This window comes from Neopelma chrysocephalum, unplaced genomic scaffold (genome assembly GCF_003984885.1).
Source record: "Neopelma chrysocephalum unplaced genomic scaffold, ASM398488v2 Primary Assembly neopelma1_45, whole genome shotgun sequence".
Classification (NCBI taxonomy): domain Eukaryota; kingdom Metazoa; phylum Chordata; class Aves; order Passeriformes; family Pipridae; genus Neopelma; species Neopelma chrysocephalum.
Genome location: NW_020897704.1, coordinates 13,746,889 through 13,774,359, shown reverse-complemented (window position 1 = coordinate 13,774,359; position 27,471 = coordinate 13,746,889). Strand labels below are relative to the sequence as shown.

The window sequence follows — 27,471 nt, the reverse complement described above, 5'->3', positions numbered from 1 at the left end:
CTTGAAGATTGATGGTAGCATGCAGCTCTGGAATGTGCTCCTAAATTCACTCTTTGTGTCAGTCTTCATGGTGTGAAAAAGAATGAAATACGGGTGTGCTCTGTGTGTTTAAACAGCAAGCCTGCTGCCCACTGAGCATGTCTGCTCGTGGGGCTGGAGCACTCCTGCTCCCATTGAGCCAGCAGTAGGGGCAACCACATCTCATAAATGACACCTAACAGTGACAGACCCACTTCCAGCTTCCTAATCTGCAGATAAATAGGCTTAAATAAAATATTTTTCACTGCATACATGCTTGGAAATATTTTATTTTTGAAGCTGACATCAAAAAAACCCTAAGTCTTAATTAATTTAATATTGAAAGTATTCATAACAGTCCTTGGTGTTCAGCACAAATAGAGAACACTGATGAGGAAATTAATAATTTCCAGTTGAGTCCAACCACTGAAGTCCTCTGGGGGACGTGGCCAAACTCTGTATCCAATGAAGCAAGTTGTGTCGTAACAGTAATTTGAAAAAAAAATAAATAAAAATTAATGTGCAATCTGATGAAACCGCATGGCTGTTCCTCTGATGGGAGTGAATGTATTTAATATACCGGAAAAATGTATTTCAAGGAAAAAAAAAGAACCAACAGGAAAATATTTAAGGATAGGCTTGACCTTTGCTTTTCTCCCAAACCAAACTTTCCTTGGCTTCAGAAAGCATCCCAAACACCCACGTACAGAAAGCAGCTTGCTTCCTGTCAGTGCAAAAGGCTGGGTGGCCTCTCAGATTCAAAATAAAATTTAATAAAAGAGCTCAAATTAGGGTACAAGGGGTAATTTAACCATACAGAGCAACAAAGAAATATAGGAAAAGGAGTGAAGAATATTGTGGAGAAGTATTCTATTATTCTAATATTTCTACAAATAGAAATAACAATAGAAGGTTTGGATAAATCCAGTTGTGAAGCCACCATGGAATCAAGCATGGCTGTCGCTTTTGGTAAAGTTTGTTATCTCCAATAGAATGACCTTCTGGCATCATGTTGGACTAGGGGTTCATTGAAGGTTCACTGAGGGGGGGATGCCATTTTTTGACCTCTAGCTGCTTTGTTTTCTCACATAGTGGAGTGAGAATAGCTGTTTCTTTTATCCTTCCCAGATGTAAAGCAGAGCTTGCTAACTATCTAGACTTGGTATACAGAGATGTTTATCTGATATATAGACATGAGTATATAGACATCAGGTATATGCATACCATCAACATACTGAGGAAACAGGAAAACACACTAAAAAAGGAAGCAGTGGTTTACCTATTTGTATGTGGTACCCACCATCCCGTATATTGTTTCCATGGTTTTGCTACGGACAACATGGCTTTTTTTATGAGCATCCCTCTGTATTCAAAATTGTCAGTGTATAAAAATACCACGCTTTAATTCAGTAGTCCATTGAAATTATTACTGAAATTCTTTTGAATGTGAAATACTGCCCTCCAAGCATTCTTCAACTCATAACTGGGTAAATTTTGCATTATTTTAATGAAGAATGAATGAAAGCTAAGCACTGAGATTTAGCTTGATCTCTTTATGCCTGATGTTTGCCTGATAGCTAATCCTAATTTGATTAAATTGATAATAATAATAATGAAACTGTAACCAACCCTGCATATACTAAGTTGCCTTTTTTTATACTGAGTAGGGGTGAGAAGTGACTGTGGAAGATAGGAACAGTATGTTTTAAGAAGATCTGTGGATAAAGTGACGTGGCTAGAGTTGCAGTACAGTTGGTAACATCAATAAAGGCAAGGATTACTGCAGCAAGGGCAATAATGCCAATTGTAGATATACAGAGATTATCTGTATCTCTAGGGAGGTTACTCCTTGAAGGAGAAAGAGAAATAAAATGAAAAGGGTTCCTCTGCCTCTCCACAGTGAAGTGGACTCTTACTTTATTAAAGAAACCATAATGAAATATTTCAGTTTTTGAGCTGTGTTTTCTCAATGGGTTTTTATTAGCTCTGGTAACAAGAGTAATTTGGCAGCTTAGTGACAATATGCTCAGAGAAAAAAAGACTGTATGTGAGTTGATGTAAAGAGTTTTTCCAGTCTGAAAAGAAATTAAAAGACTACTATCATACTTTTGTTATTTAAGGTGTTGATCATTCCACAACATTTAATAGTTCACTACAATTCAGAGGCACAGTTGCTGGTACATCAATGAACTGCACATATAGGGAGTAGCTGCCTCTGTCAGTTTTGCGAAAGGCAAATTATGTCTTCACTGTCTACAGGCTCCCTCAGTAAATCTGCAAAGTAAGTGCTTACACCGAAACAGAAAGGTAAACTTGCGAAGAAAGACAATTCTAGCAGTAAAACAACCTACCTTTCATTCAAACTTACGCTCTCCCTGCTCCTCTCTCTCACTCCCCAATATTCAAAAATGTCTCAGCTGACATCATCTGTCCCATCCGTTTGTGGAGAGTAAATAGTCAGGCACTTAAATCTAAGCCTTAAAAGGTTTGCTTTTATCACAAAAACAATAGCCTGAATGAGATGCAAAACTAAGAATCCCCTCAGACCTTGTTCTCCTCCCTATGGCCAGCCCACTGGTGACAAATGGGATAAAGATGAACGATTTGGGAGAACAACTCCCAAGTCACATGTTGCTGCCCACTTCTGACTTGGAGAATAACACGAGCTTCAGTCTTAATTCATTTTTCAGGCAGACAATTACAATAATTCACTTTCTTCCATTTCTCGTGTCTCTATGTAAATTTGGATCAAAGAGTTTTGGTGTCTGCATACAGTCAGGGCTTCAGCTGGCCAGTTGATCTGATAGCTACTTGGAACATTTTTCTGTGTGCCTGAGCATTGCAGGAGGAATCACAGCCGTTCCTCCAGTGATGTGATTGGTGGTCCACTGGAAAAAAAGAGGAAGAGAAAAAACACAAGAGATTACTATGAAAAGATATACTTCTCCCAAAAGAAGTAAAATTATGTGGAATTTGTCTGACTCCTCCATGGGTGTGGCTTTTATTTCTTACTCTCTCTCAAAAATAATGTCATACTTGGCAATTGAAAGCTTCTCACTCCTGCACCTGGAAAACAAAAACATCCCTAGTGCCAATGGCAAAGCCACTGAGTGCGCCCAAGCTGAGCTTCTGCAGCCTATGACAGTGTGGCAAGGACCCTCTCTCCATAGCTTTCGGACAGAAACAAAAGGGTAAACTGTGTAACTGTGCAGACATGGAAGTATGTAGCTTACAGCTCTTGGAGAGCACTTTGTGTTCTGCAGAGCTGTTATACACAAGCTTTTCGTACACAAAGCTCGGAGAAGACTGGCTCCCATCTGAATGGCTAACTCAGCTGCAGTAATCTTAAACCCAGTTGGCCTGTCCTTATGCTTGCCAAAGTTGTCCCTTTCATTTTGGGACCAGAAATGAGAACAAAGCCTGGACAGGATAATAATGGGCAGAAAAGAACAAGATAATACTTGAAAAATCAGATACCTTCTGGAAAGTTCTGTGGAATGGCAGTATTTGTAACATCTTCTCATATAAAACATACAAATTGCATTTATATAAAATTATAACTGCACAGTATTTATTAAAAAATAAAAAGCCCACTTTTCAATGTTTTTATTGAAATACCTATACAGACTTCAGAGGAGTTATTCCAGGTTTACAGCAAGGTAAATGGAGGAATAATCTGAAAATTATGTTTAGATGAGTCTACAGCCTAGTGAGACTGGATGGCTGCAGGGTGTGGGTGGTCTTGCATAATGCTCAATGAAGGAATCTCAATAGTGGAATATTTGGCAAGACTTAGGATAGCTGTGCAACTGCAGTTTGAAAAACGTTGACATATTTTTCCTCTTCGTTTCGGAGTGGTTCTTCTATTGTGGAAATGTGGTGTTTCATCACAACATTATCTACATAAGTAAAAAAAAAAATTATATCTGTTCTTCACAATGTAAAGCTTCAGTAAAAATGCATGTAACTTTGTCGGGTGTGTTGGGTTCCTAAGTGTGCCACAGAGCCATGTTAATACATTTTGCCACACACAAGTAAGTGACTTTCTCTTCTAGTGTGTTTGCCTTTGCTTAGAAAGCACATTCCTTCTGCACAAAACTGGCAGCTGCCCACACCTCAGAGGATCTGCCCCTCCTTCATTCTTCAAAGTACTAAATCAAAGATGAAAAATTCCCTCGTAGTTTTTGGTAAATTTTAATAAACCAGCAGTCTGTTATGAGTGATTCCCCTTTCAGTACAACTTTTAAAATGGCCCAACATTAAAAGCAGTTAAAACTCCATTGTGATTTTAAGTCTGTGAGTAACCAGGATTTTAGGACCTCTGTGTGTCTTGCAAATTGTAAAAGAAAGACTCATTTACTGACATATGTGAACGCTCTGCCTAAGGTCAGCTGTTAACTGGGATGTCTTTTTCTACCAACACATGGTCCCCTTCACAAAGAGCTATTGAGTGTTTTGCTGGTCCTAACGTTTATGTTGAGCTGCTCAAGGTGACAGATTGTTCTTCAGACATGCTAAAGTCACCTCTGGGCCTGATTCTCCAAGGACTTCACCTTGATGCTCTGATTTCTCTTTATAACAGACTGCACTACCTCAGTCCAGTAATGTTTAAATTCCACTTTCAACTCATTAAGCGAATACAGCCACAAGTATTCAAGGTGTATATTTAAAACAGATCATATTTAGATATCATTGACATTTCCTTGTTATTTACTCTCATTCCAAATACAGCAATTAAGTTTCCTTCTAGCAGATTATACATTTTAGCTATGGGCAAAAAGCATTCCTGTTTCAACCTGTACTATCTGAACTCTCTTCCTCTCTATCCTCCAAAAGATCTTGTTAATTAGTTAGCTTGTGATTTTATGAGCACTTGTAAATCTATTTTCTCCTCTCTCACTTGCTTTTTTTTTTTAATAAAAATGCAATTAAACCCCTTTCAGTCAGATTCAGAAGCAAGCAAGTGTGCACATCTGTGATTTCCAGTCCTTATAAACCTATTACCTCCTATACAAAAAGCCAGATTTCATTGTAATAGCATTGAAGAAAAGAGCAAAGACCCTCATGCATGAAGAAGAGATAAAGAGATAAAGAAAAGGTCAAAGGTCCACCTGAGCTTTTTCGGGTCCTGTGTGGTTAAGGCACACAAGGGACTGACTAGTAGCACATCTGGCTGCTTATGGCTCTTTGGCCAAATGACTGTGTACCCATTTATAATCGGCTTCGCTTGAGAGTGGCTGAGGGAAGGGTTTTGGTTTGAACACTGCATGAGCAGTGGCAAAATGCTTTAGCAGCTCTCTTGTCTCACCCCCTTAAGGAAGGAATCAATATATATTTCTTCAAAGAAATATTGACAGTGCAAAGGTGACTCATTCTGAAGTTTTGAAAAGAAATACTCAGACTTTACTTGTTTTCTTTACATACATAAAATTCAAAAATATGCCTATTGTATCCTCAGACTTGAAAGCAATGTTATAAACAGTATATTATTTCCACAAGCACTATGTAAACTAAAAAAAATAATACATTTATTTTTTCATTGTCTTTATACTGAAAAATTAGAAGTAAGGGCAAGAAAACAGTAATTAAAATCAGGTTCTTATGAAATCTGATGCCTTTTAACTAGATCTTTTCCAATCATTTCTACTAATAAGTTACAAAACAGGGAAGTTAATCAATACAAAGCAGAAAAGAAAATATTTAAACTAAAAAAAAAAACAGACCTTTTCTTTCGGCTGAAGTATTTTTTTTAATTATTTTTGATAACTTTGCAGATACCTCAAATTCCACTGACATTTTTCATTCAACACTAGCAATGTTATGTACACTGTCTAAGTTTATATGACCAAATTACTTTTTTGCCTGTTTAAACGTGACCTGTGAGTAAAAGAGGGCCATTTCCCTCTAATGCTAGAAGCAGAAATGTTATCCTACCTAAGTATTTATTTCTAGGAGAAAAAAAAGAGCAAAAGAAAGAAAAATAAAATTGGGTTTTCATTCCAGTTCCTAGAAGGTGAGATTTTACATTGCAGTTGCACATTTGGCTCAGGCTGGCATATTTGTTGGCACAAACTCAAGGCTTAATGAGGCTTGAGAGAATCTTACAGCCTCCATAACTGGATGCTAATGTTGTTGAGCCTACTGCTGGATGTACGTAAGGTGTGTCATTTGTGCACCCCAGGCCCCACGAGAACATAAAATAAAAGAGCATTTGTTGTATTGCTGACTTCCAAATCACAAAGGCTCCATAAAATCCATGCCAGTTTGGGCAGCAGAGGTTCCCTGGGGAGAAGTAGCCCATCTTCCTAGAAAGATCTGTTAATGCCCTTCACTGTGGTGCTGCGTGTGAAGGGATTGCTGTGCTTTACTCCCTGCTTGGTTTTGAGGCACATGCACCAAATCTCTGCTTCTTCTCTGAACTTCCCCATAAACAACCCTCTGAGACTGAATCCTTATGCCAGCAGGACAGAGGAGGAAAGCATATTATTTCTTGTACTTTTGCACAGAGGATCCTAGATTTTCTCAAAGCAGCCTTGCTAGGCTGGAAATGCAGAGATGGCATAGTGCAGGCATGACTGCGTGCAGTGTCACAGTTTATCCACAGTTTATCAGTGGATAAACTCATTGTTTTGAACTTGGGCTGGGGATGCTTGCATACCAAGGCTGTAGCTTATGAAACCCTGCAAGGTAAAGATAATTCTTGGTTGTGTTGAACCTTTCAGTAATAAGTGGTTATGTGAGTCTGCAAATAGGAATTAATCATATTTTGAGAAGCTTCTGCTAAAAATGCATAAATTTCAGTAACATGTGCATCAAACATCCTTATTAGTATAAGATGTCTACCAGGGAAGTCACTTATATTAGGATTTTATCTTACATCTCAGGTATTATTATATTCCTTAGGGATATAGGAGAGTCTTGCTGTTTTCAACATTGTGATACCAGTGAATTTGAATTAAGGAGTGATGAAAGATTGATGTTGAGTGATTAAATAAGACATTTGGAGGACTACCTGATGAGTGCATCTAGCTCAAATATCCTTATGCAGGTTGGACAATTTGGGTATAATAGACTGTGTGATATAACTACACCTTCCTGGGTTCCCAGTCTCTAATAAGTGTAATTTGTTTTGTTCTGGCCAACATATTGAGTTTTGTTTTACAAAGGCTTTTGTGATGTCAATAATAGATATTGCAGAAATATTTTGTTATTTCTTCTGGGAGAACATAACTTTTTAAAAATAATACTTGCATTAGCTTTTTTTGTGGTGAATTAGTAAGATAATTAAAGAAGGTGTTAAACTGTCTAATTTTCAGTAAGCTGTCCACTGTGTACAGAGAAAACTCCCAGTCAATAGGATCTCCAAAATGTGCAGTTCAATAATGCACATGGTTCTGTAAAGAGAATTCACTGAGGCTTTTATCTTTTCATTAAAATAACCTGTCCTCTAAGATCAGATTTCTTACACTAGGGATCAAGTTGGTTTTGGTTTTATCCCTGAGGAAAGGCAAAACTAAATTCAGTGACTGATGAAAAAAATGATGAGCAAAGATTATTCTTCTGTCATTAAGGATGAAAGTTACTTGCATATTGTTTTATTGTCAGACAAAATTGTTAATATTCAGAGAGGTGTCTACATCATCATTCTCCATATAGGGTTTACTGCTTTCAGTGTTTGGTTTAATTCCTAAAGTATGGAACAGAATTTGCTCTGAATGTCAGTAAATGTTTACTCGATTTTTTAGCAAAAACTTGGAGATGAATGGAACGTGGAAGACTATACAGCTTCTTTCCACCCACTACTTCTTCCAAGTAATAACACACAGATAGTAAATCTTTACAAAATCAAATTTTCTTGGGGGATTGTGTGGCAAATTTTGTTACATGAAAATTTGATTAGTTATAAATTCCCTCACCACTTGCTTGAGTAGCCCGAAGAGTCTAATAAACTGTAAGCTTCAGCACTAAAAGAAATAAAACTAATAAATCTGTATGAAAGTATTTTTTCATGGCTTTCCTTCCTCTTATGAATGGCATTGAGTTTCCATAGTCTAGTAATGTGTAAGGTGTTCTGCTTATCAGCAGCTTGATGGAGATAGATTACCCTTCAGGAACCTTAAAAAGAATCATATCATTGCAAAGAGGTTACAATTTAAAGAAAATAATGGATTTTAATAAGTTAAAGTCATGGAAATCAAGTATCTGTCACTGATTTTGTCTCTTGCTTAAAAACAGTCCTCATGATTATGATTATCTTTTATGTCAGTCACAGTGTTTTCACTGTCCACCCCTGTCAGTCACTGAAGCGATAAGGAGGGACATTATTTTGTGCAATCATTGTGCTCACATCTACCCTATGCTGGGCAGGAAACTCTCCCAGTTTATCTGTGCTTTCCTAGAATATCAAATGGGCAGTTATGAGAAGCTTCAGTTTCACCTTACAGCTGCCAAATATTGTGGTAAGGTTAATAATGCCTCCAGGAAAAGGGATGAACACTGACTTCTCAGGCTGGTTGTAAAAGGTCAGTCTGAGAATTTCAGAGTGGGCAAAGGTACTGTGTGTTAATGGCACTATGCTGGTGAGTCTTCCAGGTGCCTTTGAAAATCCTAGCTAAAAGCTTACAAGGAGGATTTTTTTAAATTAAATAAAACAATTGATTTTTCAAGCACTGAAGAAAGACTTCTGAAACTACTGTAGACAATTTTCATGTATATTTAACAAGTAGTGTTTCAGTTTAAGCTTTTAGGCACAGATTGTAAATCTTGGTTGTATGTTTATCTTTTGTTGAGGGACATATGAAATAGAAATATTATTTGTATTTTTTTTAATATTACCATAAGTAAATGCATGTAGGCAATTCAGCTCGAGAAAGCTGTTGCACATCTTTCAGTAACTGAGGATATTTTTCATCTTCCTATGAAACTATTTAGCAATCATGATAAAAATTAAATGGAGCTATATATCATATTTATCAATGCAAATTATATTCTGATAAATATTTTTCAATCTTTAGATATCTGATAGAATCCCAGGACTTCAGGCTTTCCTTTTAAAAATTGCTCTCCAAATAATTTTCAAAGAAAAAAATTATACTTTCAGCTAAATATGATTTTACAGAAGCTGCATACTTAGGAACACATTTTTTAGCACACCTTTTTTTTTTTTAAACAGAGCACATATCCAGAAATATTTGTTTTGAGAGTTTTGTTTTCCAAAATAACAATAGTTTTAGATTACTAATTTTATATAAGACATCTACTGTTTTCTGTAGGTAACAAATGAGCAAAAATGTTGCTTTTAAAAATCCTAAGCTTTAGCAACAGTGACAAGCCATATTGTCCCAGACAAAGTTTGCAACTAACAACTGTGGACTCAATTCTTAGGTTTATGAATAAACATTATACCAGAGCTTCATTTTCATATGTACTGTGTATTTGCCACCCTTTTAGTGTCACGGGGAACACAATTCAATGCTAATGTTAATGAAGTAAGAAAGCATAATTATATGTTAAATATTTTAATAAAGATAAATCGATTATTAAGGTTTTATTTTTCCATTCTCAGCTCTTGAGAAATATCCCTTCTGTTATTACTGAAAAGTAAAACAGTCTGAGTCGGGCCAAAATATATTGGCCAAGCAAAGACAGGAAGGCTGAGCTTTCTTGAAGGCAGCAAGTAATACTTATATTGCAGATGCTTATACTATTCCTGTAACAGGCCTGATCCTGCACTACTGAGATCAAAGGATGTTTTCACTTCACTTTATTGAAGAAAGTTTTATGTTGAAAAGTAGAACTAGTTCTATAGTTCTGGTAGTTTGGTCCAAAGCCCATAAACAAACAACTGAATAAATGGACACATTTAGGCTTGACTAAATAGTTTTGTTTTATTTTTAAGTAAGACATGTATGATGATGAACCAAATAAACTTTGACCTTGAAAATGATAAAAACCTATTCTTAATGAAACCCCCTGTAAGGAAAAGAAAGTAAACTGTTCTTGCATAGTTTTCGTTGATCTTGCAGTCATAAACTTCAAAATGTATTGAACACATTGACTAATTCAATAAGTTATCTTCCTTAAAAGCCAAAGCTGTAAATAATTATATCCATTAAAATAAGAATTAATTAGACGAATGAATAATAGCATTGCCCGATTTTTATGAGCTATGTCTATCTACTTAATGTACAAAAGAATTGTATTCAAATTGGGAAAAGAAAATTTGTTTTAATTCAACCATTATATTACTAGGTAGTGTCTAATGAGGGTTTTTCTTCTCTTACTGACACCATTTATGTCCAAAGATGTGTTTATTTAGAAAGAAATGCAGTTGAGAAGCAAGAAAGGTGACTGAATCTCTTTGTTAAGTAACTGTCTTTACTATTTCAGAGCTGCAAGAAACTAAGACCTCTGAATATCACAGAATATCCCACAGTCCCCTGGATTACCGGATATTATTAATGGATGAAGATCAGGATCGGATCTACGTGGGCAGTAAAGATCATATTCTGTCTTTGAATATTAACAATATAAGCCAGGACCCTCTCAGTGTAAGTTTGAGTTTTATTTTGAGAATCCGAGGTTGCTTTATTACATGCCTTTGTTTTTAAGTCAAAAAAACATGTATTTCATTATTTTGCATGAAAGTCCAGGCCCACACCTTATTAGACTGTTAGTCCTGGTTTCACGTGTAACACAGATGAAGCTGTTCCTTGAACACTGTTTAAAACTGACCTGTTTACTAATTTTGAAGCAACATTCAGCTTCTCATAAGGAAAATTTGTATGGTTTGATGCTTTCCACTCCTCTCCAAGATAAGATAAGATAGTTCAGAGATGCACTGTTAAAAGGAGCCTGTAAGTAAGAATAAGATACACGCTGTCGTTCTCAGGCCATAGGGAAAAAGACAAGGACAGAGTTGCCTTTAATCTTCAAATACATTTATTTTTGTTTTGTACTCTGGAACCTAATCGCTGAACTATTTTCCAGTCTCTTGTTATGTCTGTTGTCAGCCCTTGCCTTTCAGTTGGGTAACTGAGACACCTCATTTGGGTTTTTTTATGCTTTTGAAATAGGTGACCTGTAGAAGTACTTGTGTGCCCAGAAGCTTGACTGTTAAGCTCTTACCTCTCTACAGACTTTGTCTTGCCTATCTTTAGACTACCAGAGCTACTACACTGCCTTAAAAAGTACCATAAAGGCCTTGTTCCACCAAATCCATCCAATCCTTTAATCTATGGGCTTTATTACTATACCTCAGAAGGATTGAGGAGCAGCAATACCCAGCTTGCAGCAGGGAAGATAAATGCTTTCCTTGAGAGACAAGGCTTTTAATGTGTCAGGGGAGAGAGAAGGTCCCTGCCAGAGAATGATGGAGCACAGTTAAATTAGGCTTTGCTCTGAATCACCCTCTGGACGTGCCTGTCTACCTGAATTGATTGTGCAGGGAGCCCGGGGAGGCTCACTCTAACTTACACATTTAAATTAAATGCCTCTCGTTCAATGGTGTGAATGCATCCTTCCCTGCTTCTGATGGTACCAAAATCTCCTTCTGAAACAGGGCTGCCTTCTCTGATCTGAAATAGCTTCTGTGACCTTTTTTGCTAAGTCTCATCTCCCCAGTGATCCAGCCACCCCTGTTTGGGAGGAGCTGTGCCCCCGCATGACACACTCTCTCCTGCCTATGGCAGGTCCAGTTCAATTCTGATAGGAAGGCCTCTGTTGCATGAAATATTTTCTGCAGTATAAAGCTGTGAGGCATTTCAACAGCCTGGAAAAACAAAAATAAAAAAAGTCAACAGAAAGGAAAAACACACAAAGTTTTCTGGCAGTGAATGTGTTCACCCAGTATTAGGCTCAGAATGAATCTCTGCAATTCCACACAGTCTTCTGGTTGTTTATTTATTTTTACGGCAGATTCACTTTGCTGATCTTATACCTCTGTAGAAATCCTGTACATATATGCATTCAAATCCACAATTCTACATATGTATGTATATATGTACATAAACAGAGATCTTTTAATGCTGTTGTTTATGTTACCTTGAGGCTAAATGTTATCAGGCTCTGTCACTTACTAGATTTCTAGGGATAAATTTCTAATGGATGTCTTTTCTATTTCAAAATCAAAATAAATAATGGAAGAAGCTCAAAATATTTAGAGTTTTATTATAAAACAGATAAACATTCAGACATTGCGATGTTTGTTGGAAAACTGTGTGAACAAAATCAGTCTGAAATCCTGAGATTTCAAGCAGGTTATATCATAATCTATCCAAACTTTTGATGATAAAATCAAAAAATTGTTACAAGAACCCTCGTTGCACTGTTTTAGCCTTCTGGTTTCTAGTGTGCATAATTTCTAAAAGTTCAGTAAAAGCAAAAAAGTAAAGATAGTAATTTAGGTAATAAAGGTGAAAAATCTCTCTTATTTAGAAGAAAAAAATCTAAATAAAATTATTAACTTGCCTTAAAAATATGTAATAAACTTAGAGCCAAAGACCTGAACCTTTATTTTGTTTCCTGCATGCTAAGACAAAAATATTTTCATGTATCAATGAAAATTCTTTTTTTCCTTATAATGAAAGTGTAAGATATCCAAATATTAAAGTATTAGTGTAAGTTATACAGTGAAATGTTTTGTTTAAATTATGTGAAAAATATACTACTTGAATGACACTTCTTTCTTTGCAGATTTCCTGGCCAGCATCAGCAAACAAGGTTGAAGAGTGCAAAATGGCTGGCAAAGATCCTACAGTAAGTTATAATCCACATGCACACATATACACAAATTACGTACTTGGCAATAAAGTAAGAGCACCTTGAGTGCAGCCAAAGCAAAATGAAAGAAGTGTTTGTTTAGCTTTCGGAATGCTTTGCAAGCCTATCTATAAAGTGAAATTCTGGAGAAGCAGTCAATGTAAACAGACTGCACCTTCAGACTTTGACAGATGGGAAAAGATATGCAGTGTCCGCTTTCTCATTTTTTTTGTTGTCACTAATCAAATCAGGTAATAGTACTTTTCCAGATATGTCCTGGGTGATGCTCAACAGCCTGGTGAGCTTTTCTTTGGAGTGGGGAAGTGCTCTGGCTGGCTGCTTGCCCCAGGAACAGACTTTGAAGGTGGATGGTACCCACTATCTGCAGTCTGAAGACCCCAGTTGAGCACCAGCTTTCAGATGCTGTAGTGTGGTATTGGCTCCTGCTGTACCAAAAATGTGAATGCCTCTAAATGTAAATAAACCAGTGCAGTCTGCTAAACAAGGATTAACTCTACTGATTTTCATGAAGCTGACTGATGACACAGTTTCTAATCCTGTGCTCATAGAACTCACGCAATTCTCACTGTCTTTGGTGAGGTTTGGATGATTGAATATGAAAGTCATTCCAGGATCTTGGTAAGAAAAAGATATCCAGAAAAAAAAATTTATTTTCAACCTATAATGTGTTAACAGTTGATCACAGTTCAAAATAAAAGAGGAAGAGAAGAAAGGGGTATGCTGGAAGGAGAAAACTGTAAATCTGATGGTGTGAAACTGTGTGGCCCTTAACGTTCTATTCTGATTTTCATGCTGATTTGAAGATGTTACTGTAGGTCTTTAATACAAAGCAACAATTCACTGCAAACTTTTTTTTAAAGTTTTGGAGAGAAAACATTTATACAAATAACAGGATCTGAGATTTGGGCTTGCTTGCTTTGCTTTTCAATAATCTCCATCTATGATGAACAAATTGGAGGCAAAAAGAGATTGTTTCAGAGGTGTCCTTAAGGAAACTTCCTAAGGTTACTTCTTGTTTTCCTGCAGAAGTCCTGCTTCTTCTCATGCCAGGTACAGAGAAATCTGTGAATGAAAATTGGTTTGCTTTGTGGAAGTGGGAAAGTTACACGAGCTCCTCTATAACCACTGTAGTGCCTTATCAGTGCCCAGTTCCCAGACTAGGCAAAATGGCATGAAAAGAAAGAGAATCTGCAGCTGTTCAAATCCAGAGACTAACAAACTCAGTAGCTGTTTTCATGATACTATGAAAATTATAAATCATGTCTTTTCCCTGGAGTTCCCAACATCTAGTAACATTTGCCAGTGTGAAATTATTGCTCTCTGTACTTCCTGCAGCATGGCTGTGGAAACTTTGTGCGTGTCATACAGTCGTACAACCGCACACACCTGTACGTCTGCGGCAGCGGCGCCTTCAGCCCCGTGTGCGTGTACGTCAACAGGGGACGCAGGTCTGAGGTGAGTCTCTTCTCATTTTATCCACTCCCTTTTCACATCCTACTGGTGCGATGTGAAAAGTCAAAATACTGAAAATGCAAAAAGAATCAGTGATCCGAATAGGGTCATTCACCCATGTTAAATAGCAAAAGAGCAAAGGTCCAGAGTTTACTGATGTGTTACCAGCTAGAAGCAAAGCCATGATCAAAAGCCGTGCCTGAAATATGATGGTTGTCCAAAATTCCACAGTCATACCAAATGCTGGGCAACATTTGATACTACTTTTTATTTGACATTTTCTGGTGAATTCATTCCTACCATTTGGTGGGGAAATGCCCAAGAAATACTTGAAAGGAACTAGCCAGTAAAATATACAGTCCACTTTTTATAGCTCCCATGTGTTACTGGTTCCTGGGAGAAGCCCTTAGTTTGGATAACTATTCAGGGATGCAAAAGTTTGCTGGACTTCAGCTTAACACCCACTAGATGCAATCCCAGTACCGGAACTTTATCTACTGCACAAATTTTGACCCACAAGATTCTGCCCAGATGAAGTTGGAAAGTTTCACTTCACTGTGAGATCTTACTTTTTCTAGACGAGTCTCCAGTTTTTCTGTATTCAGTTTCACTGTTCATTTTCAATATATAAAGTACCAGATGTTTCAGAAGTATATGGTCCAGTTTTCCTGATTTGAATGTGAAATGTTTGTTTATGTGCAAATGTAATAGGTAATAAATTTAGTAACCAGAAGGGAAAAGAAAGGCACTTATCAAGAGGCAGCACCTTAGTAGCTTTCAGGTCATGTTCATGTCTGGAGGCACAGGGGTGTGCAGTATATTTTCCTGAACAATGTGGAAGCAGATGTGCTGGGAAGGAAGATCAGAGCGTCCTACCTGGAGTGTTGCCATGTGAGGGCAGCTTTAAAAGCTGGGCTGGCTTCTTGGGAAGACACTGGGAAATTCATCACTGATTTAATTGGGAGTGGGACGGGAATTCTGGCCAAGACCCAAGGTACTGCATAGGTTGCCAGGGAGGTGATAAGTCAGTGTCTCTCCAGATCGGTTTGCACAGGATGATCTCAGTGACTTTTGGTAGATCCCTGCCTGGCTCCAGCCTCCTTAGCAGAGTATGCAGACTGAATCACTGCACCTTCAGTCCTAAAAAATTATCCAAAACTAGAGATTTGTAGGCCTGGATTTAAAAGTGCGAGTAAACAGAACTGACTAAGTAAATCCATCCCTTAGGTTAATGAATTTGGCATTAACTTTTTTTGATGTATTTTGAAACAGGGGTCACGTTTCCTCAGCATCATCTTATTTCTTGAGAAAGTATTTAAAATATAAGAAGTGATATCATTTGTCTCTAATGAATGTAATATTCCTTTATTATCATAACCTGCAGCCCAGAGAACTTTGAATCGCATTATTTCAGAGTTTTTTTAAATGAGATTGGAACAGAGGGGAATGCAGGAAACGACATCTCCAGATGATGCAATATGTTAAATTGTTTAAATGAAAAGTAAAGATACGTGATTTGGAAAAGAACTGACTTCACTTAGCCTGTCTGTATAGCTACATGCCTATATCAATTGATTAAATAAACTGCTGTTTGAGATGTCTGGAGTCTGTGAGACACTTGACTGTAGGCATTGCATGCTCAAAGCCATTATTGTACAGGCCAACAATAGCATAACAGTTTAGAACCAAGAATTTCCTTCTGAACTCATTGCATATATCTGTGCATGACTAATTAATAGAGCAGAATGAAGAACTGTGTAGTTTTGATGGGACTAGTGAGAACTCATTTTTTTCTCTGCTTTTATCATTTCACCTTTAATTTAGTACAGTTTTCCACGCAAAGAAGGCTGTTTTTGCACGTGCAAAATGAATATTTTACAAAGCACATCTGTTTTTCTCTAGAAGCTACAAATTCTGACAGTCATATCCAACAATCATAAGAACTGGGCCTGTTTTGCTCTTTTGTCTCCAGGATTCTACATAAGCTCACAAAAAAGGGGGATTCATTGATGAGGCAGAATTTTTACCTTTTCCCTGAAACAGAGGTTATACAACAATTAATTTTCTTCCTTGGCACACTTGATACTTTGCTCTTTGGTAATTACTCAGTCACCCAAATGTCAAAGTAAATGCAAACAGAAGGAAATGTAATCCTGTGTGACATAATTATAGACTAAAAAGTAGTTTAATATATATGAAAATCAAGTGTAAGCCTGGAGCTAGTTTAATAGAGCAGTAATGGGCATTTTGAATTGGTAAATAGTGGTATAATATAGTAAATATGGATTAAAATCAAGCTGCATATTAATCTAGAAGTGGAACAACAACAAAAAGCCACCCAAGATCATGTTATAAACTTTAAACCTATGTTTTAACATTGTTTAGAGAGCTTATTACTGAAACAATAGATAAGATCTCTGTGATTAAATTAGGCAAAACAGAAGAGGGCAAAAAGAGAGGGGATAATGGATATGAAAACTTCTGCTGCAGCTGTGCATTTGAGCTTGATGAAATCTCCAATTTGCTGGTGCCAAATGGCTGCTCAGGGATTTGTGTGGCATCCCCCTTCCTCTGTGATTTACACTAACTGTTAAAGAGAATATAAGGAGTTGCTGTCCTTTGTCAAATAACTAATACATTGGCATCTAGATCACAGAAGCCTTTCTGTGGAATTTTTGTCAGCTACCTTTTTATTTTGAAATTTTTTAAGTTTAGTTGGTTGGTTTTTCTTGCAACTGTGTCTTTTAGCTTTTTATTAAAGATTAGAAGTTTGTTACAGGAGCCTAGGAACAAGCTGTTTGGAGTACAGTGGTGTGTGAGTTGATGTGCAATGGATCAGTGTCTCTGTCATTAGTGACTGCAGTTTTTAAGGAACGGGCTTGGACATGAGTCACTTCTTGCTCAGCACACTGTGCTAGTATTGCTGGGAACCAAGAAGTGAAGAGTTACACCAAAATGGGCAAATATTCTAAATATACTCAGGTTATTTGTATTTCAAGCTGTAGTCCAGGTTTTGTCTACTTTGCTAAATGTGTTCCCTGTTCATAAATCACGTTAAAATATAAACAAATCCCCATACCATGATTTCTAAACAGAAAAAAAAAATTCAAGAGATTTCAGGCTATAATCATCTATCACTATGGAATTGGAGCTCTACACATTATCAAAGAGATGGTATTGAAGAAAATAAGTATGATTTAGGGGATTTTTGGGTGTCTGATAGATCAGTAAAGACCAAATGTTTTATACTATCATCAAATGACAATTTTCATAAGAAATTTGTATTTAATATGCATTATTGTTATTATTGTTCTAGTAGCTTTATTATAATGTCCTAGACTAGTGTAAGTATAACCATGTATTCAGCAAATAAATGATAAATAACTTCAAAAACGCAGAAGCAATCTCCACAGATGATATTGCAGAGATCAGTCAACATCTCCATAGCTTAATTGAGATAGAGGGAAAAATTCTTTGTTTCAGTGTCTTGAATTTAGAACGGGTCTTGAAACTAACTGGATATCAGTGAAAATCTTATCTAACAAGATGATGGAATTCTGAATAGGACAGTTAAACTGCTGGTAGTACAGTAAAAGTACCCAATAGTGCAGTGTTAATAGAGCATTGTTAATGCTGGAAACAGGCAGGCATAAAATGGTTTTACATCCGATGGTTTCTGAAATGAGAAGTGACACATAAATCTACTTTGCAGGAACAAATCTTCAAGATCGACTCCAAGTGTGAATCAGGAAAAGGACGCTGTTCTTTCAACCCCAACGTGAACACGGTGTCTGTTATGATCAGTAAGTAAAGATACTCCAAGTTGCTGAGTCTAAACCCATATGGTCATGTGTGGTCATGAGGATTAACGGAGTGCCCAAAAGGAGCTGGACACAGAATTCAGCCTCCTGAATGGCTGATGAGCGCAAGGGTTGGGTCCTTTCTTGTCTCAAGGCTAATATGAAACTAGCGGTGGGTGGACAAATGAAATGCAGAAAGACGTCTTTGAAAGGGAGAGAGAGAGAAAACAAAAGGTTGTCCCTTTTCCAGCTTACACATTTTTTCCCAGGATTAGTTTCAACTTTACATTACCCTGTCTAGCATTTATGTTTGAATGGTTTCTGACCTTGTTCATCCTAGACAGAACTTGTGTCTCATTTAATTATTTGTAAAATCTCAGAGTAGCCAGGGAAAGAAAGCCTGAAGACTTTAGATGCTATGAATTTCATTTTTGTTGTCATCTCTGCTGTAGAGCCCACCAGTTATTGCAAGGCTCTTCATTCTTCAATTGGCTTTATACCCAACCAATGTTGCAATTTTCTTTCATTTGAAAGGCCAGAAAGTGATACAACTGCTACTCCTCAAATATTCGTGTGAACTGGTGGCAACTGTACTCATTGACTGTGAGATATAGCCCAGACGAAGGATTTCTGCTGTGCTTATTAAACACCTAAGAGAAAACTCAAAGGGAAAACTCAAAGGGGGAATATGCTTTGTGCAACCTAAGTCATCTGTAAAAGATCCTTTTTTTTTTTTCAACCAGGAAGCGTGTTATATATACTCTGTGTAACCTGACCTTTCACATTTGCATCATGTTCACAGACTTACAGTGCCAAAGCCTTGATTATTCAACATGTGCCTTCTCCTTGCTGTATTTTTGGCTTTGAGAGGAACAGCAGTTGCACAGATTTTTCAGACTTTATTTCACCCAAGGTTTACAAGGGAACAATGTGCCGTGTTTCTGCCATTTGGCTTCCACTGAAATCAATGGCAATTAAATATTGTGCCAGGTATTTCCTTTAAAGTTTGAGTCTCATGGATCTTAAGTGAAGTGTCATATAGTTTATCCTACGTGGTCTGTTCAAAATGTAAATTGCCTTTTTTTTAAATTGGAAATATATTTAGTACAAAGGACAAATATATTTATTCACAGATATATGAACTAAAGCACCTTTAGAGAACAGGTAAATGCTACCTAGATGTTTCTCTGAACCTTGGCAGTACTTACACCTTTATCTCATCATTGATCTAGGGACAGTGTTTACAGATACTTGCTGCGTAAAGAAAATGTTTGTTCAAAGTCAGTGATTGATGAGTCCTCTGCTACTCATTGCTATTCTGGCATTATGAAGTGAATCAACTGTCATTAAAAAATTAAAGTTTTCTTTCCTTGTTCCTTCTGGATTTTCTGTAGCACCATTGAAGTACATTGTTTCTAAATTACTGTCTATAGAGTAAGCTGATTTTTTTCTACAATAGATCTGTGGCAGCTTTGTTCATCTTAATGGACTTTTTGTTACCTTCCTTGATCTCTCAGTTATGGGACTGAAGAGACCTTCCCTAATGTTTGACTTATCTTTCATGACATCTACAAAGTTTAAATTATTCCACAAAGGTCATATTCCTTTTAAAAAGAGTCCCGCAGATTGGGTTTTATACTTTCTCTCTGTTACTACAAAGTCCAGTCAGTTCAAAAACATTAAGCTCTAATGAATTTAGCCTCAGTATCCAGACCAGAAAAGGGATCATTTTGTAACTCACAGCTTGTGTTATAATTAGGGGACTGAGCCCATGTACTGGACTTTTCTTTGGGCATCCTGCAGGAGGGATTCCCTCCCCTTTTTTCAGAAGACAGGAAATACCGCCAGACAGGCTAGTTCTTCCAAAATAAAAGAACCATTTTTAAATATAGATGCAGTTTCTTGACCATTTTGGGCATCGCCAGCCTAGAATACAGCAGGAAAGATGATTCACCTTTCAGAGGAAAGCGGTGAAATAAAAACAAATTTGAACTTCATACAATTTGCCATTGTACAAAGACACATTTGCATCAAAGCAATAAAAAATGTGCTTTGAAGCAGCTTGGCATAACTAATGTGCGGGATGTATGTCTCTCTCCCCACCAAGACTCAGATATTTATAAAAGCAGACCTCATCAACTCAGTAACAAAGTGGTGTGAACTCATTGTGCTGTGCAGACCAAGTGCTGTGTGGAATGTAAGGGTTTTACTAGAATGAAGTGGAACTGACAGATTTCATCTGATACACGATTAGCAAGCAGACACTAGGAATGCTTAAGACATAACTAATAGCACTGATACGTAATAGGATTAATATTACATAGTACAGCACTATTGTTGAAGTGTGTACATATGTGTGTGTGCACAGAACTGTACATAACATTTAGTGATAAGCATAAGCCTGATCTCTTTCAGCTAATTCATTTCATACTAAGCATGCAGTACTGTTCGACTGAAACAAGGAGGCAAATATACAAAATCATTTATAAATATGTATAGATCCAACATCATTCTGTCAATACCTCTTAGGAAGTAAACGCTTTACCAACATGCAGCGAATGCGTTGTTTAAATCCCCTGTGTATGAACCTTGTCATCACTGGGAGAGGTGAAAGCAGAAGAGTGGCTGCTGGATGCTCTACAGGGGTTCAGTTCAGGCTCCAGTTAGCACCAGAAAAGCAAAATCTGCAGTCGTAATTCTCTCGTGAGCCAGTAATCTTCCATATTGATGTGTGAACACACACACGCACACACACACACACAAAGGGAGCATGAAAATAACCTCAAGCACTTCTGAACCTGTGACTCTTGCCAGCTTGACCACACGCTCTGGGTAGTCCAGGAATTCAGACAAAAACATCAGTCAAAGGACCCAGCTGTACTGGAATGTATTCAGCCACCACTCCCACCCTCCGAGTTAGAGTTTATTTTAGCTACTGTTTTCTGCTCTGGGGTTTCATTGTCATTAGTCAGTGGAAATTGCTTGGTTATTCACGGAGTGGAAAATGATAGTATGTGTAATTATAATTATATATACATATGTTTATGCACACACATGGACTCAAACAAACGCAGATACACATCCTGACTGATGGACTGTGTGTTCAGCCCTGCACAGAGAGCAGAAGTTCATAGTTCTGTTAATGTAGGAGTTGCGTGTCTAATTCTGTTCAAGCATAATGACCCTATACTTAGAATCAAGTACTCAAAAGGGGATAATTGTTGCTCCCTATTACTTTGAGTAAAGTTCAATAATATGATTGTCTGGCCTCTGCAATACTGAAGTCAGCTTGAGGCTGCCTGGGGCAGCTGTGACAATACTGCTGGTGTAAATTGGCGCTGATCCACTGACTGCAATAAATGTTGTGCCAGTTTACAACAGCAATAAATTCAACCCAGTCACTTTATCTACTTCCATAGCAAAAAAAGTTATCTGAAGTGAGTCCTTAAAAAATTGGATGTGATACTTTTTTGATGACACTAGTCTGATTTTCCAGTGATCCTTAGCAGTGGAAGTTGAGCTACTAAACTTCCTATCAAGAGGTTCACCATGTAAATGGTTCTGCTGTGGCATTTAATGATGTAGTTTCCTAAAAGTCTTTAAGAAAAATCTGATTCTAGTTTGTGTCTCTGTAAATCAGAGGAAACCCCATTCCCATGACCCACTATTTATCTGTATAGACTCTTGTGTAAATAAAGAGCTGATGAATTTAAAATAAACTTTTGAGTTTCCCAAAAGCCGTAACAATGCATTGAGTTTTTCCCCTCCATTTCAATTCTTTTCAGATGAAGAGCTTTTTTCAGGAATGTATATTGATTTCATGGGGACGGATGCGGCCATTTTTCGGAGTCTGACCAGGAGGAATGCAGTGAGAACTGACCAGCACAACTCCAAGTGGCTGAGTGGTGAGATGCCTTTGTTTTACCAGATCTTTTAATGGATGTCACAGAGATTCTGCTTTGCTTTGCTTAAAATAAAGCGCTTATCTTTTAAAGAGCTTGTCTCTGAATTTAATGTATGAAGTTAACCATGAAGAAATGTATGTAAATACGTGCTGTAGACAATGCACAGATGTAAAGAATTCACTGCGTGTACCAACCTCTTAGGCCACCCCACCTGAGGACCTTTTTTGCATTAAGACTGAAACAAACTGTTCAAGGGACAGTATGTGAAAACCTTTCAAATGGCGAGTGGTCAGTCTGAATTCTAGAAAAGTGCCTTCACCTCTAATGCATCACATATTGACTTAAATTAGAGTATTTGATTCTAAGGTACCAGCTTCAGTTAATTCAAGCTGATCCACATCTATGCAGAAGACTCATCACCACTTGCATTCAAAATGTGTGCAGAAGAGAGTCTCATTATCAGAGAAGTCAGTGAGGATTATTGCTACTTATTTCAGTGATAAGGAATTGGTTATCTAAACACAGTAGGAAAACTCATTTCTGAGTGGGAGCACTTAACTCTTTGCATGACTGACATCATTGTGAAAATTCTCCCTGTCTTTACTGGTAAGAAAACTCCTTCCAAATAAACTGTTCTGAATTAAAATGGTGCTTATGCCTCTGAACAAAGGTAGACGTCAGAAGTTATAGAGCGACTAACATAGCAGTTACAATATTAGAAAGCCTTCAGGTATGTTGAAGTAAAGTTACTGTGGTTTTCTCTTGGTATTTTTTAACGTGACTCTCTTTAGTTATTCCTGTGTGGCTGTGACTACAGTGAAATCATAGGATTGCAATCAGAATAAATTCAGTTCACTATGGAAGGGAAACTATGTCTGTTTTCTAAGTTTTTCTTCTGTTTGTTATACATTCTTACACTTACCTGCACACCCTGACATGTGCATCCTAAAGTGAATTAGAGAAAAAGAACAATTAAAAATGCCTGATTTCTGGAAAATCTGCCTGTTGCCTATGTTCAGAACAGGTACTTGAAAGTACAATTTATTTTCATGTCCTGTTAGAGCTGTAGTCATGACACTTGTTATATTAATTGAGAATAGGCTTATGTGAATAGAAAAGTGCTGCAGTGTAAAGGGAATTTTCTGTCAGTCAGTCAACCTTTGTATCAGACTGTTTCAAAATTTGTACTGCATTTCAACTGAACAAGCAATCTTGCATGATCATTGAAAAGACAAAGCCTTCGTGCAGGGAGAGGGTCCACTTCTTCCTTCAGGCAAAGGAGAAGGTCTTCTGAGGATTCCTCCACTGTCCATTATATGCTTGCTGTTAAGGTTATAAATTTTTTTGCTCTCTGACTAGTGCTCCTTTGCAGTGTTTTGCATGCACATTGGGTTATGTTTAACAGCCTCTGATATGAACTCAAATGCTGCTCAAGCATTTGTGTACCCTTCTTACCTTTTCTGTGTTCCACGAGTTGTTTTCCTCTCTTGTTTATGAACCTTATCTGTTATTTTCCTAAGCTGTTGCATCTTATTTTATGTTTTGTCTCAATGAGACTTTCCTTAGGGGCCCCAGATAGCACACAAATTCTTCCCTCTTCTTCCTCAAAATCTTTGAGTCTCTGCAGTAACCTAATACTACTGCTTCTGGATCACTCCTCTAAAAATCTGCTGTGGAATAAAATGCTAAGATGCAAAAACATATGGCTGCCAGCAAAGAGCCGTTTACCTGCTGATACTTGTTATATACAGACATGAAGCTAGAGCGTATAGCTTAGCCTTCCACGGCAGTACCTCTGTATGCATTACACTGCGCTTCCTTGAAGCAGCCGGTAACTGTGAAGTCATTAATTGCTTATTCTTATACATCTTTTGGTTTCATCTTTTTGGTAAATTTTTTCATTACAGAGCCAATTTTTGTGGATGCTCATGTTATCCCAGATGGCACTGACCCCAATGATGCCAAAATCTACTTCTTCTTCAAAGAGAGACTCACAGACAACAGCGGCAGCACAAAGCAAATTCATTCAATGATTGCAAGAATATGCCCAGTAAGGACTATTTTGTTTGCCAGGTTGTTGGGATAAGCCTTTGATTTATATTCGAAACAAATTTCCTGTTTCTGTGTCCACATTCATAATTAAGAAGAGCTGTTATTGAACTCACAGTTAGGGTCTCAACCTGTTATGTATATCAGGCTGTACCTGTAAGGATATGGAAATTTAGAGATTCAGGGATTTGTGTATTTCTCTGACTGAGTCAGAATACTTACCAGTGTTGAATTTTCAAACTTGCTGTCCTTGGCACAAATAGGGTACATTATTTTCTTAGAAAAACTGAACTAAAAAACAGTGAAGTCTCAAAAAATTCTCACACTCGAAATCTCTAAAGCACATGGGAAATATCAAGCTTTTAAATGGGTTGATTTAACTTTCAAATGGTGTTTTCATTTTTACAATATCTGTTCTTTCTGAGTTCTTGCATTGATGCATATGTGAGCCTAACTTTAAAAAGGTGCGCAGGAAAATTAAATTGAGGAGTTATGGCTATTCCTGAGCAAAAATCAATTTATTTTCACAGCACTCCTCATTGTCTCTGATTCGTTTTTCGTATCTGTAATCAACTGTAGATGAAAAATGATTGAAGCAGCTATTAATATCTGGTGAAATTGATATTTTTTAATGAGAGAAAAATTAAAAATGCGCGATTATTGCTAACCTATTCATTCCTTCTTTTGGAAAGGTTCAGGAAGATAATTGTGTGTTTACTTTAATTTAGGTCTTCTTTAGAATTTGATGCTTTGTGATGTTATTATGCCTGGGTGTGAGGGCATGTTTGGGATTGTGCTAAGCTCCTTCTCTGGCAATATTATGAGGCATGTGATCTCTTTTATAATCTCATTTCTCTGTATTTTTGTGAGGATGTCTGAAGGCCTTTTTGGGTATTTTGCAAGAAGACATTTTACACAATTACAGCTGTATTTGGTTTTTTACTGTTATAATGAAGCCCAGATGATTTTTGAAAGGCCTAATCCTGTTTAGACTTAAACTGAAGTCAGTGACAGAATCCCAAAGCCAATGAAAATAAATCTGAGCCAGTCATATTTGTATACTTGTATACCACCATATTCATACATCAACACCTTTGACACTGGCCAAATATATTAATAAAATGATACTAAGAAAGACCCTACAGAAAGACTCCTTATAAGTCACCTGAAAACCTGGATACCAACTCTAGGAGCACCAGTAAAACATGCACAGCACTTTATGAAAATCACATTTCAATAGCTTCTGCCTTTTGTTTTTCCCTTTCCTTGGGTGATATCATGCTGTGCAGTTTATAAGACACTGCTCTTACCTAAGGCATTCACCAGCAAGATGAGGCAGCTCTATCACCTTGGTGCTGCACCATCTGGTTTGGCAGTTACAGTTTCCACCTTGCAGCAGAGAGAAGTGGGAAGATCCTTGAGTGAGCTGTGACCAAGCCAGCTCTGGACTAGGCTAGCAGGACTTGCAACAGTGCAAAACTACCTTGACCCACACTAGCCATCATTTCTGACTTTAGAGCATCCACTTCATGCCAGCATGGGTTACTAGGTCATGCTGCTGTCAAGACTACAAAAACCATCCCTCTATAGTACTATGAGACTTTTGGAGATAGCATGGACTTTACACTGGGTGTCGATGAGTGATACAAACCTCCACAGTTGCTTGCAAACATACAAACACATTCTACTACATGCACTAAATCTACTGCCTGACTCTCCAAGCCTGCTAGCCCAGCAGAGAAAGCCTGCTCAGGAAACTAGTTCTTGTTTTTTTCCTGCATATGGACTGTTTAGATAAGGGGATTTGGTTTAGGTCTATCTACTTTTATATTAAATTTACCAGATAATTATCTGGATGATGATTTAACTTGAGAAAAAAATGGAAAAGATTGGTAAAATGTTAGTTGCGTTGTACTTTTTTTTTCTGAAAATAATATTCCTTTCCAGAATGACACAGGTGGTCAGCGCAGTCTCGTGAACAAGTGGACAACATTCTTGAAAGCAAGACTTGTGTGCTCAGTGATGGATGAAGATGGAACAGAAACGTACTTTGATGAATTAGGTATCGCAAAAAAAAATCCCTTAAAAGTTTTATCTAAATGTTACACTCTGTGCATATTTAATTATTGATGTTCATACAGTTTCTTAGTCCAGTTGTTTACAGTGAAATCTTGGCTCTAGAAATCCATGGTGCAAGTTCCCTTGCAGTTTTATGACAGGAAATTAAAAAATTCTTCATAAGTCTCTCTGCGTAAGTGTCATTACCTTTGAAATAAAGGTAATTAATCTTGAATTTGTAAAGGAATTATATATATAAAGAATTAATATTTGGAAGGGAACATTTAAGTTAATCTGTTACTATTTTACTATTAGTTAGGATTACTATAGAGATTTTTTAAAATCTGTTTGAAACTGTTTCTTATACCACTGTTTAACACACAGCTTTTCCACAATACAGTTTTTCTATTTTTTGATCACAGGGTAGAGGCCTCAATTTGGTAGTTCAAGATAATAATAATAATTCCCCTTACTGGCATCAGCAGTAATACAATGAATAGATATAATTTCTCAGGAATCATTCAGTCACATAGATTTTTGTTTCAACATGTGAAACACTGTAAATATTCAGTGCATAATCTATACAGCAATCACAAGAGGGTTCCTTTCATTAAGGAATTAATAGATGCATATCTTGATACCTAATTACCAAATTACATTATCAGAAGGTTTCAAATTCTGTGTTGCCCACTGAAGTGTGCAGCTGAAGTGTGCAGTACCATAGTTATAAATTCAGGTATTGGAAGATTTGTTATGTGCATTAGTAGAAATATAAATAATGTAAATGGCTAATGGGCCCTGCACTGGGTCTGCATCTGGTTCTGATCTTCTCTCCACTGTATCCTCCCACTGTTTTCTCGATTGTTATTCCTGATTCTCATAATAGTAAATTGGGTTCAGAGTCTTTTTGAGTTTATATATTTACAACTCTTTGGTGTACTTGTTCAAGGTTTCAATGGAACCTGGGCCTAAGAGCAGATCCTAACTTGCTCTGACTCAGAATGTGCAAGGTGCTTGGAGGACTGATTTTCTGAAGTGCACAGTGCCTCAGCACTGCCACAGCAACTTGCCTTTCAGAACTGTGATTTACCAACCCCCTCCTCTCCACAATGCAGTAGGATAACTGCTTTTAGGGGTTTTTGTGTGACAAAATGTAGGACCATAGTGAATAGGATACAATGTTCTCAGCGTGGGCTCCTAGCACAATTCCCTAGCAAAGAGGAAGAATACAATCACAGCTGGAAATACGGAAAAATGGGAGAGAGCAAACACATGCTTCTGTATTCATGTATAATGCAGGAGAGCATAACACTTCCAGTTCTGCATGGTGAAGTCTTTTGCTTTTGACATATTGAAAAGAATATTTAAAAAATTCAGAGGGTAAAGTGAAGGAGCCACATAAATTTATG

At 37.2% G+C, this 27,471-nt stretch overlaps 1 protein-coding gene across 4 annotated transcripts in view; it reads left to right on the top strand.

Moving 5' to 3' along the window:
• SEMA3C (semaphorin 3C) overlaps positions 1-27,471 on the top strand; it is a 114,437-nt gene that overhangs the window by 55,823 nt on the left and 31,143 nt on the right. For all 4 annotated transcript variants that reach the window (XM_027679453.1, XM_027679451.1, XM_027679452.1 and 1 more), the window contains 7 exons: positions 10,408-10,568; positions 12,712-12,774; positions 14,134-14,253; positions 17,963-18,053; positions 21,836-21,955; positions 23,863-24,005; positions 25,952-26,066. In XM_027679453.1, coding sequence (XP_027535254.1) covers positions 10,408-10,568; positions 12,712-12,774; positions 14,134-14,253; positions 17,963-18,053; positions 21,836-21,955; positions 23,863-24,005; positions 25,952-26,066 — 813 coding nt within the window. The remainder of the gene's footprint in view (positions 1-10,407; positions 10,569-12,711; positions 12,775-14,133; positions 14,254-17,962; positions 18,054-21,835; positions 21,956-23,862; positions 24,006-25,951; positions 26,067-27,471) is intronic.